The 12,586-nt window shown below is 33.0% G+C and overlaps 1 protein-coding gene across 1 annotated transcript; it reads right to left on the bottom strand.

Annotated features, from left to right (window-relative positions):
* Positions 1-7,309: 7,309 nt before the first annotated feature.
* On the bottom strand, positions 7,310-12,216 carry LOC126690541 (aspartyl protease family protein 1-like). The gene is made up of 10 exons (XM_050385732.1): positions 11,707-12,216; positions 11,461-11,602; positions 10,383-10,618; positions 9,400-9,624; positions 9,139-9,274; positions 8,973-9,046; positions 8,789-8,888; positions 8,648-8,705; positions 7,823-7,894; positions 7,310-7,716 (listed from the first exon to the last, which is right to left on the bottom strand). Exons 1-10 carry the CDS (start codon positions 12,039-12,041, stop codon positions 7,520-7,522), a joined length of 1,575 nt encoding a protein of 524 aa, XP_050241689.1. The 5' UTR covers positions 12,042-12,216; the 3' UTR covers positions 7,310-7,519.
* Positions 12,217-12,586: the final 370 nt, after the last annotated feature.

Here is a 12,586-nt window from a genome sequence, read left to right as displayed (position 1 = left end):
GGTATAAGAAGATAATATATTATTATGGTTGATTAGTCAAAATATTATTTTTGATGAAAAAAATAGAGTGGCATAAGTATAACATCACATAGAACTATCTGGAGTATTGTAAGGTTGAATTTAATCAACCATCTTGTTGATTTTATTCCGTACCAAATTTGCTTGTATTTCAGCAATTAATAACCCTGTATTTAGGTGGGATTCTTGTAAGGGTAGTGAGTGATCAGATAGTGTGAAGAAATGCTCAAGAGTGTGCAAGAAAAACAGGGACTCGCAACTGGATCTCGCGGGTGACTCACAGCTGCAAGTCGCCTGAAGCTGCACACATGCCAGGCATGCCAGAAGTTGAAGCGTCATGCCAGTTGGAGCACTACAGGACAAAATAGGACAACTGGCCATTCAGTTACCTCACGGCTGGAACTCGCGACTCAGTCAAGCCGCGAGGCCAAGCCGCGAGCCAGCCCTGTTTTGAAAAACCTGACTCTTTACATTCCATTCTCACTCTAACTAGTATATATACCCTTTTTACCCACGAAAGAAAGAGAGCTTCTAGAGAGAATTTTGAAAGAGAAACCCTAGAGACTCTTCAAATTCCTCTACTCTCTTCCTCTCTATTGTCAAATCCTTGAGAGGTTCATTACCCAAATGCTTTTCTCCCATATCTGTGAGAAGGCTATTTGGTGCTTGGGAAGCAGTTAGGAAGGGACCAATGGTTATTGGTTGATGCTATGGGTTATAGTGGAATCCGGTAAGCTAGAAAAGAAAAAGGTTCGGCGCAACCTCATTGGAGCAAGAAGCTTGGAGGGCTTAGGTACACTGGGTAGATTAGGCTTGGAGGGTTTATTGCTGTTCATGTATCCCAACTACATTTTCTAGTGGATTATTGACCGCTTGGAGGATGGCGGAGAGGTTTTACGCTGAGGGCTTCAGTTTCCTCTTCAATAACACATCGTATGTTGTCCTTGTGTTTGCATCTCTCTTCTTTTAATCTTTTCCATTTAATTTCTGCTGTGGATGTGATTTTATTTGGTTTAGATTGTTTATGAATTCTATTTTAAGCTTAAGTTCATATTCCGCACATTAATTGTTTGACATTAAGCTTGAATTGATAATTTGTACTCCCTCCGTCCCACTTTGTTTGTCCTGTTTGAAAAGTCAACATTTTTAAGGGAACATCATTTATTGTCTTGTCTACCTTTTAAAAATGTATAAGTTTTCAAAAGTACCCTTAAATAAATTTATCAAAAAATTGAATTAGTAAATTAATAGGGGTATAATAGGAATATTAGTAAATTAATAACTTTTATTTTTAGAAACAGGACAATATTTTGGGACATCCCAAAATGGAATAGAGGACAAACAAAGTGGGACGGAGGGAGTAATTTGGGGGTCTAAACATTCATAGTGTTTTATACACTAATTGAACTTTTAATTGGTATCAGAGCGGGTACACTTGTTGTAGTTTAAATACCTAAGTGTGATCCTTGACCCCTTGTGTTTATTTGCCATGGATAGTGCTTTGTATGCCTCTTTGTATGATTTGGTTGGTGATGAATGTAACATGTCATGTGCTTGTGAAAATGCCTCTATGAGTGATAATTCTCATGATTGGGATGCTATGTTACATGAATCTTTGGATGTTGTTGATATTCCTAACATCAAACTCTTGAAGAAAAAGGCTAAGAAGTTTAATAAGGATTTGAGCAAGTTATTTTTTGAAAAGGATGATTTGATTGCTAAGCTCAATGAATCCAACAAATTGGTTGAAAAACATAAGAAACTTGTTGAAAATTCTCTTGAAAAGCTAAAAGAGTTTGAATGTTTGAATATGGACTTGGATGCTAAACTTATTTTATCTAACAAACTTGTTGATGAGCTAAAATGTGAAAATGAATCTCTTAAGATGCATGCCAAGTGTTTGATTGTTGAATCTATTGTTAAAAAGGATGATAATATTTGTTGCAATCATGTTGTGGTACCCGATTTTGTGCCTATTATGTGTTCTACTTCAAAGGACAAATCGGTGTACATTCCTCCACATAAAAGAAATCAAAAGGTGGAGAGAAAGACTGTTAAGTCAAAGCCTCTGTTTAGGTCTCAACCTAAGGCTTTGGATGGATCTAAGTTTGTTCCAACTTGCCACCATTGTGGTGTGATTGGTCATATAAGACCTCAATGTCATAAGTTGAAGAGAGAACAAAACCATGTTACTAGATCCCTTCCCAAAAAGCCTAGTAGACCTAAACACATTGTTTGCCACCATTGTGGTGCTTTTGGTCATTTAAGACCTCATTGTTCTAAGTTTCATGCTCTTAAAAGAATCAAAAGAAAAGGGAAACTTGAGCTTCTTGGAAGTTGTGCAAAAAAGAATAAATCGATTTTGAGTGAAAATAACATGTTGTTAAAGAAAATGTTTAATGCTCTTAACTCCTTGACTATGTGCATCTCCGGTTCTCATTCATCAAACCCTCGTCTCACTTCTCTTGAGACACTCATTCCAAAAAATCGTTCCGTTTGGATGAGGAAGGGTTCCTATGGTTGAGCTTTTGCTCTTTTGGTCCTTGATCTAATTCTTTCGATCTTTGTAGGACCCTTTATGCATTAAATGTCATATCTTCATACATTTTGTGCATCTTGCATTTATTTGTATGCATTGTTTTGTTTTTGATCTTACTTTTATGTTTCAGTTTTGTGTGAGTAAAAAATCCAAAACCACATAAAAAGTGAAAAATTCAAAAAAATTGATCATATATGTTTGAGCACATATCACATGTGAATTTGGCCTTGTACCTTTGTACAAATGACTTTGTACATTTACGACCTTAGCTTGTTATTTTTGCACTTATATCTTTGTGGGAAAAATTTTGACATCTTTGTGTGATTGTTGTAAATTGATATTTAAGCTTGTCATGAATGATTAGTCAATAGTCATGTTGGTTTTGATACATGCGTAGACTTGTGCCTATATCTCTTCCCACTCTGTTATTTTTATTACTTAAAGAGCTCAATAAATGTAAATCTCAAAATAAAAAGAGATAATGAGTTGCAAAAGCCGTCGCACATACTAGTATTCGACTAGGAAAAAGGGAAAGCAACTTATATGAAAATGTATAATGCCCAAAAAGTCAAAGGCTTGTTCATCAAATTGAAATATCACAAATTTCAGGCATCGATCTCAAAATGAAATGTTTTGATTCAAAATGAACAAATATTATGAATTGTACAGAAGCCAAATGAAAAGCTTCATCGTATGTAATCACTTTCTTGTTAGAGGTCATATATGTTCATTTCTATAATTGAGATAGACCACTTATTCATTTCTATGCACAAGCTGGTGTGGGTGTTTTTTTGCTCAAATTGTGTAAAATTAGTCATTTTTTTCATTTTGCACAATTATGCCCAAGCTGATGTAATTGCTCTTATAAGTTTCCAACGGTAGGTAGAAAAAGACATTAATTTTATTATTATTATTATTGTTATTATCAACTAAATAGTAAATAGTAAATACATCAATGGCCTAATATTACTAATTAGCTCACACTTTAACTAAAGCTTAACATATTAAGTGAAATTTTTATTTCTAAATTTAAATTTCTTTTACAAATTATAGGGATTTAACTTAACATATATAAACATATCAAATTAGCGGTAATCCCAAAACGGTACACCAATATTAACTGGTATCGAAATATTTCGTTTTCATGACCAAAACGAAACGCCCTCTAGAACGGTATTGACTTCCTTGCCTTGTAAGCAAGACTGAAGCCATGACCAATGGACCAAGTGCTCTTCTTGGGAGCTAATATGCAATATTATTAAATTTATAATAAATTTACATGATTTATAGTTTCTAAACTTCTATGTCATCTTTCTCAACATATTAATTATTACTAAATTAAATTTTTATTTAAGAATAATACCTATGCAATTTATGAATTTATTTTAAAAGTCATTTTTAGTTAATTGAAATGATTTCTCTTAAAGGATTATTATAAAAATTTCTTTTTATGCTTATTTATGTTGTACTCTTTTTTATTAACCTTATAATGTACTATTTTGTTTCAATTTTTAAGATATCTTTAGTAAATTTTGCTAATATTTACAAATTTAATATATTTATTTATATTTAAATAATTATTAAATTAATTATAATGTCATCACGGTTGACCCCAGTTCAACTTCGGTTCGACCTTAAAAATCTTGAACCTCTCCCTTTTACGGTTTAATGAACGGTTCAAGTTTCAAAACCTAGCGTAGTAGAAAATTTAGATAGATAATGCTAAAGTACGTAGTTGACTTCTATGTTTGCTTATTTATTGGTTTCTCGTATGCACGCATGTATAGGTTTGGTAGGAGAGAGGTCGTCTTATTTAATTGTGCACACAAACCAAATCAAATTCGAATGAATGTAGCTAGTCATTACATTGCCAAAATTTAGTGTACAATGTTTTTACATAGAAAGTCAGTATTATGTTCATCATTTATGATCTTTTAAAACTATGAAATTGATATCTATCAATGCTCCATCAATGAATTTTTTTCCCCTAAATTTTTTTACTTTGAATGTTAGAAAACTTTGTTAATAAAATAGGGGTATACAATTGTATCATGACACTCTTGGCAGCACATCTTAAATTGCATGTGTGCCAGATAAACAACATATATAATTAAACTTAATCCAAAGATAAACAAAGCATAATCTTCAACCCTAGTTGTTTACTGGGTTCCTTGTACTGCAAGTTGTGCCAAAAGTCTAACCTTGAAGACTTCCTAATAGCTATTAAGAATAGTTCGAGCCGCGCAACTTGGATCTGAGACTGATGCAACTGGAATCCTTCATGATACAAACTTATTAATTTCTTGCCGTCTAAATGAACCATGACACCATTATTGCCCGTTCCATTATTTCGCTACAAGTCAAAGACTCCATTTCTCCTACTATTAGAGATTGGAAAAAAAAAAAGATCTTCTTTCATTTGTGTTAGATATATTATGGCCCTAATGGCCCAAACTATTAGGAATTCTGAGGTTCCAAATTCTTTTCCACACTACCCGATTTATCTATGTATAATTGGAATTTCCTTCTCCAGCTGCGCAATTATCTCCTTTAGCACATAATTTGTAAGCAGACTTCACTTTGAATCATGCCGATCTGGTCTTTGTCCATAAAACCTGGTCCTTGGAGCTGAGTTGGTCCAGTGGATTTTTTTTTTTTTTTTTTAATCTCAGTGAGGATTTGGATTGGGTGTAATATCCTATGGATTGCACCTGGTGGAATTTCCCTCATCCCCCTCACAATTGTCATTTTTTTTTTTTTTTCAAATTTTACTGCCTGTGTCTAGCGCTACCAAAAATATAAACTTGGCGTCCCCACAGAAACGTTAGCATAATACAAACTGAAATATCAAAACCATTTTAAAAAAAGTTAGTAGAAAAGGAAACGAAGAACTCCTAGAACGAAGTTGTTTGGTCACCAAGAAAATAAAATAGTACTAATTGTTATCTATCCAATGAGAGCATATTTCCTGCTCTATTAATACTAAATAAGAATTATGCTAGAGAACACGTTTGGCTGTAAAATTTTAGATAAGTATAACTCTAACCTAAGATGCATGAATATCGTTACGACCGGTATGACACTCCAAAAAAAGTGTCCATACTTCCTAGACTCTAACAAAGAGACCATTTAAAAAAGGTTAGTAGAAAAGGAACAGAAAGAACTCTTGGAACAAAGCTATTTGGTCACAAAGAAAATAAAATAGTACTAATTGGTATCTATCCAATGAGAGCATATTTCCTGCTCTATTAATACTAAATAAGAAGCATGCTAGAGAACACGTTCAGTTGTAAAATTTTAGATAATTATAGCTCTAACCTAAGATGCATGGATGTACTCCAAAAAAAGTGTCCATATTTCCTAGATTCTAACAAAGAGACTCCACAACGTAGTAACAAGTATAAAATAAGTAAAAATATAAATTACATCCACTAACTATACTCAAAAATCATTATAGTAATTTAAGTACGAAGTTTGTCATTTTAATCCAGTAACTTTGCCCAAAAATCTTTTTACTTCTTTAAGTTTAAAGTCAATCATTTTAGTCACAACTTTGCCAAAAATCATTTTAGTCTTTTAAAGATTCATTTTAGTCCAAAAATTCTACCCAAAATATCCAACTTAAAGGACTAATTAATCATATAAAAAAAAAGTTACAGATTAAAATGACTATTTTCAAATTTAAAGTTACTTGACTGAATTGACAAACTTCAAACTCAAATAACTAAAATAGTTTTTGGGCAAAATTATTAGATAGTAAATTACATTTTTACTTATAAAATACTAGTAAAAAAAAAAAAAAAACTTTAATACCTTCTCAAATTGACGGGGAAGAATTTGTCATTTCCATTAGCGAAAGTGAGCGGCAGCCGCGACTGGTTGTTACTGGCGGCAAGGTGAGTCACAGCAACATAGTACTCTGCTTCTTTTCTCTGGAAGCCCATCAAAACCCAGAATTTGCTTAACCGGATCCGAGAACCAGTGGTGAATGTCGAACCCAAATGAACCCAACCCGTAACAGCCCCCAGAACTCATTCCCAACAGTAAAAAAAACAGTAGTATGTATGCACCGCACGTCAGTGAATATGAACAAGTTGTACTGTTCATAGCCCAAGACATTGCTTAGCTTGATAAATTTTTTTTTTTTTTGCAGAGAGAAAAGCTGACTTGGTCTCCGAAAGTTTAGGCATGAAATAACCGAGTAATTTGGAGATATTTAGGCCTATTGGTACACCTATTCAGATACATGTTTTTAATTTTTAAATAAATTACACGTATTTTTACCCATTTTTTCACCCATAATGTATTTATATATATATATATATATATTTTCAAATGCATATTTTCAGTTTTTAAGTATATGTACCAAATACTCTCTTAATTCATAAATAGGGAGAGGAAGGTGACACGTTCTCACTTGAGGAAGACCAAGAAAATAGGGGATAGTATATTCGTCGAGAGAAACAGAGAGCTATTGAGTGCTGGGTGTGAGAGGTCGACGCTTGTAGACGAGAGTGAGGTCAAAACCGCGGGTGTTCGAAATCTTCATTGGTGTAAGTGTGTTTCTTGGGCCAAACCTGTTTGGACTGGATCTGGAAATGTTTGCCGCCAGTTTATTTGTTTATTTTTTAGTCTTTATTTATAGATTTTTAGAATTTTTTTTTCAATTTTTTTCGAAGTACAAATATGTTTTAGTTCAACAAAAAGTAATTAGTAAAAAGCTAAATAGGTTGATTTCAAAAACACACTCAATTAACAAAACTGAACAATACTATATATTGACATATTCAAAAATTTATACAAAAAAATGATTGTAGATATTACAAACATTTAGTCCAAATGGACTCATATGGCAAGAAAATTAGCAAGCTATTGATGGTTCCAATTTTTTTTGGTTTAACTTTTAAATTTAATACAAATAATGATACTAGGGTCGAGAAAATCTCGCCAAATGAAAAGATATCAAACAATAGCTAAGAATGAAACAAAAATCATCATGATTGTGCAAGTAAAAGCCTTCAACTTGGGTGAATGACTAGATGGAGCTTTGGCTTGTGGATTGGGAGCAAGAGCAGGAGAGACTGATGGACTGCTAGGTGAAGCAGTAGGAGAGTGTGATGGGCTGATAGGTAAAGTGGTCGAATTTGAATCATTGTAACCTGCGGGCACCATGTCTCTTTATGGTCATAAAGAATTTAATAGGAGAAAGAAAAAATTGACTCGCATATTGAAATTCAATATAAAGAAAAAGTTGAATTAACTCACAGTTAGATGGCTTCCAACCTATGATCATCTTATCTCGATTGAAAACTATGCGATAACCAGTCATGAAGTTTTCTGGATAAAATAAATAAAACCATATTGTAAGTAGAAATTTCTAAATTTAAACATTTTAGGACACATAATAGCTAAGTGATATAAGGGACCATCAAAGTCCGGGTGTTGGTTTTCCCAAAATAGAAGTTGACAATATTGGCTTGTTCTATGTGCAATGATTATATGAAAATCATGTTTGCGGTTTCTTCTGCACATGCGAAAGTCTTATTTAAAACATAGACTGGAGCCAACCATGACTAGCTTCTTGCTGTTTAAACCTCCCATCGATAACGTCTTACTGTATAAACTTTATAATTTTCAAGTTAGAGACAGCCAATAGGATTCTTGGCACAATGTTTTTTAGCCATATTTTGGAAATGTTGGTTTAACAAGGACGAGATCACTTAATTAGAAGGGTTAATATAGTAATGATTTAGAAATTTTAATAAAAATAGGACACAAGATGATTGAAATATATATGTAGTTCTGACCTATTCACTAAAAAGATGCAATTTACCCACCCCAAGAAATCACATTCATCAATCTAGAAATTATGTAATATTGTTCTCCCAAAAAAGAAAATTCCAATACATATTGCTTTTTATCAACTTCATAATTCATAATCAATAAAGTTGCAAATAAAGTAAAATAAAGTAAAGCATCCAAACTTTAATTGTTTTCTCAGCGTCTGATCTCCTTATAAAGGAATGAATGCACTTTTATCAAGACAAACTGGTTTATAATAAGGAGAGTCATTGATAAATATATACTTACGTCCTATGATGTTTATATTTGTACTTTTGCGAAGAGCTAGACAATAGACATATCCACCCTGGAGATCACAACATCAATTTTCAGCATAACATAGGCAAGAATAAGATCTCAAATTCAGCACTAATAAGTACGACAACACACCTTTGTAAAGAACACTTCTGTTGGATTAGTGAGATAATATTGTTCTCCACCTTTCATTGTCAGATTCATTATAGGGATCATATATGAGGTTTGATTTGCACTACAATTAAAGTGGAGCTAATTAGTGGTTCAGAGTTGAAAAGAGAAAACCAATACAAAATAAGAATAGGTTTTCCCCAAATACCTCAAGTCATAACAATATTCAAAAGGAATTGTGGAATTGGATGAATGTCGCTTTTCTGTGACATGGGAATTGAACTGCAAAGTAACATAAATCACATTCATTCATTTGCCATAAGATGAAGTTCCAATGATATATAAAACTAAAAGCTATTGTTGAAATTACTTACAGTTTTAGAAATAAATGTATAAATTGGGTCCCTTAGTTGTGTAAACGATGTACCAGAATCAAAAATTGCACTGAACTCCATTTTAGAAACATTCACTCCAACATTTGTTTGAGTGATGCTAATGTTGTAGGATGGACTGGTAACGAGTTTACAAGGGAAAAATTAGTGCGAGCAGCATGAGGTTCAAGTCAAAGATAGTCTTCTTGTTAAACTAAATAATTTTGCCATTGACATCTACAATGTTAAGAAGTTACAACTTACAATGAGGGCTCAACGGTGAATGATGTTTCTTTTTGGTCTGAGGTGCCATTATCTCCAAAATTTATTCTCCCAATCCCATCAGATCCAAAACACATGGAAAAAGAATTTGGACCTTGCGCCTTTCTTGCTATGGTGCTTGGAACAGATATATTATCAAGACCAAGCCCGAGTAGACCATTTGGTGCAAATCCCTGTAGCAAAATACCAGTCTCATTTTTACCACACCTGAAACAGAAAGGTATAGATCTCAATGTTAGACACAGATGAATGGTTTTTTTTTTTTTTTTTTTTTTTTTTGCTGGATACAAATTAATGAAAATTTGCTGAAATTATTTGACCATGGGGTATTAATAAGAAGCAACTTCAATGAATCAAATCCCTCCACCTTCAATTATCAAATTATCAATGAAAAAGTAATGCTAGCCCACAAATTATGGTAATTTTAAAAAAAGATTTGTATGACCATACTTAAGACATTATTATTATTATTTTTTCTAGTAATAAAACTAGTCCCCTATAAGTGTTTGATATCATGATAATCCCAAGCATAATCTACTATTAGGAACTCATAGGTAAAACTCACCCATAAAAACCAGCATGCAATGGGAGGATACTCAAGAACTTATAAACACATGATTAAACTTATATTTAAACCACGTGAGACATTAGGATTATAACACCTACCTTCCTTTGGGTGTTTCAATATGCTTGAGGCAATAAAACACACCATCACAAATGATTGCACCTATTTGAAGAGGAAAAGATCCATACTGAACTCCAAATTTATCATCCAAATGATCGATATTTTCCAAAGTATCAACCATGCCTATTTACATAATTTTTTCATTTTAACTAACAATTATTTAATATTTTTTATTATTATAATGATATTGCTTATGATATACAGTTTGTATGATGTTCACTTGAAACAATATTTCTTCCAAAGATTTTGGTAGCTAGGAAAGCAATGAAAAATAACCTACCCAAGGGTGATTGGAATGTCAACAGCTTTTAATTGATCATCATCTGTAATTAAGTGCAACACATCCTCTACCAAGATCCCAGAAGTTGACGTGTTGTTTGAAAGATACTCAACACTATATGCACAATCACTATTAGTTGAAGGACACTGATTTGGATCGCATAAGTTACTGCTGTTGCAGGAAACCTTTTTGCTTGTTGATGATGCATTAGGACTGTAGATGTTCAACTTTACGTCCTGCTTGACAAAAAGATTAATTGTTGCTGCATTTTGTTAATAAATTGAATAAATGAAAATTTGATTTTGGTAAAAATTTGGTTGACTGAATTCGAAAAGGTGTGAGTTTGACGGGTTAGAAAAGTTCTAGTGGGACGTTATTATTTCAGTAAAAAACTTATGCCTATAATAATAAGGAAATAAACTTAGGTTGTTATATGTTGGAGAGAAGTTGATCTCCATGCCTCAATTAATTAGAACCTCTTCTGACTCAATCATCGGCTTTTCTAATTATAAAACGACAATGTCTTAAAATTTTACCAACATTATTAACCAGATTTAATAAAGCCAATACCTTAGAACTTAGAAGCCTAATCACAATATTGAAAATCTCAACAAACCGTTCCATTTAAAGCCAATACCTTAGACTTTTTTTTTTTCTTTTTTAAATTTAATTTTTTAATTTTAATTTTAATTTTTAAATTTCATAGTACAATAGGGAAGTGAAGATTTTTAAACTTAATTTGATTCTCCTATTTAAAGAGAGCAAGTTATGCCACTAAACTTCTATTTCTTGACATCTTAGACATTTATATGAAGAAATATTGGATTTTTCTATTTGTCCTGTATGTATGTTATTTATTTTTAACTTTACATTTGTTTTATATGTTTTAACTTCATTGCTTGTCATCCTTTCTAATGCAAATATAAATACATATATAATTTGTTGAAGAAAAAAAAAATTATCATAATAACACAATAAATAATTCCAGATATATAGGAGCACTTGAAGTAAAAATATAATTCTAAGTTTAGAAATTCATGAGTCCAAGCAAATGAGTTATATATAATAAATAACATACCTGTCCAGATGTTGTCTTTAAGCTGGGCACGCAAGTTGTGTTGTTACAATCGCATGGTAGCCAGAACAAATCACTGCCTGTGTCTAATGCTACCAAATATGATACACTTGGTGTCCCCACAGAAACATTAGCATAATACAAACTGAAATATCAACACCATTTAGAAGAAAAAAAAAAATTAGTATATATCACAGGAACAGGAAGAACTCCAATTAAGGAAAAGGGAGTGACTTTTAAGGATCATACCTTCCCAAATTGTTGAGGTAGAAGGTGTCGTTTCCATTGGCGAAAGTGAGCGGCGCCGGTGACTGGTTGTTACTGGCGGCGAGGTGACGGCCCCGGATTATGCTGTCTCGGTGAGCCATAGCAACATAGTACTCCACGCTCCCTTTCTTTGGAAGCCCCTCAAAGCCCAGAATTTGCTTAACCGGATCGGAGAACCGGTGGTGAATGTCGAATCCAAATGACCCCAACCCGTGACAGATCCCGGAATTCAATCCCAGGAGTAACACTACCAGTAGTATGTATGATCCGGAAGTCAATGAATATGAAGAAGCTGTACTGGTCCAAACCAAAGCCATTGCTTAGCTTGATGTCTTTTCAGAGAGAAAACCAGACTTGGTCTATTATTAAAGCTAAAGCATGAATGATCGAGCACTGTGAAGAGTTTTAGTTAATGTAGGGAAAGAAAGTTGACACGTTCTCATTAGAACAAAACCAAGAAGATGGCATAGAAATAGTCTTTGAGGGAGAGAAGAGCTATCGAGAGCTGGGGGGCCGGTGTTTGGTTTGGTCGACGCTTACGTTGGTGAAAGTCAAGTCGTGCGAAAGTGAGGTCGAAACCGCGGGTGTTTTATTAAATATTCAGTTATTCTTTTCTTCGCCAAATAAAATACTCAGTTATTCACGTTCTCACAATTTTTTCTTCCCCCCAAGAAAAATATTCAAGTTGTTAAAGAGCAATCAATGACTCTAAAAAAGAAAAAAAAATGTAATGAGCAAGAAATATTATCTGGGGACTGTTTATTATTACAAACTAGCAGCTTTTATTTTATGGGATAATGCCTTTTTTCTTGATTGTGGAATATGTTCTCTAGAGTACTTTTTTTTAATATAATTATTATCT

The sequence above is a fragment of the Quercus robur genome, chromosome 6 (genome assembly GCF_932294415.1).
Source record: "Quercus robur chromosome 6, dhQueRobu3.1, whole genome shotgun sequence".
Classification (NCBI taxonomy): domain Eukaryota; kingdom Viridiplantae; phylum Streptophyta; class Magnoliopsida; order Fagales; family Fagaceae; genus Quercus; species Quercus robur.
This window is presented reverse-complemented; position numbering and strand designations above follow the sequence as displayed.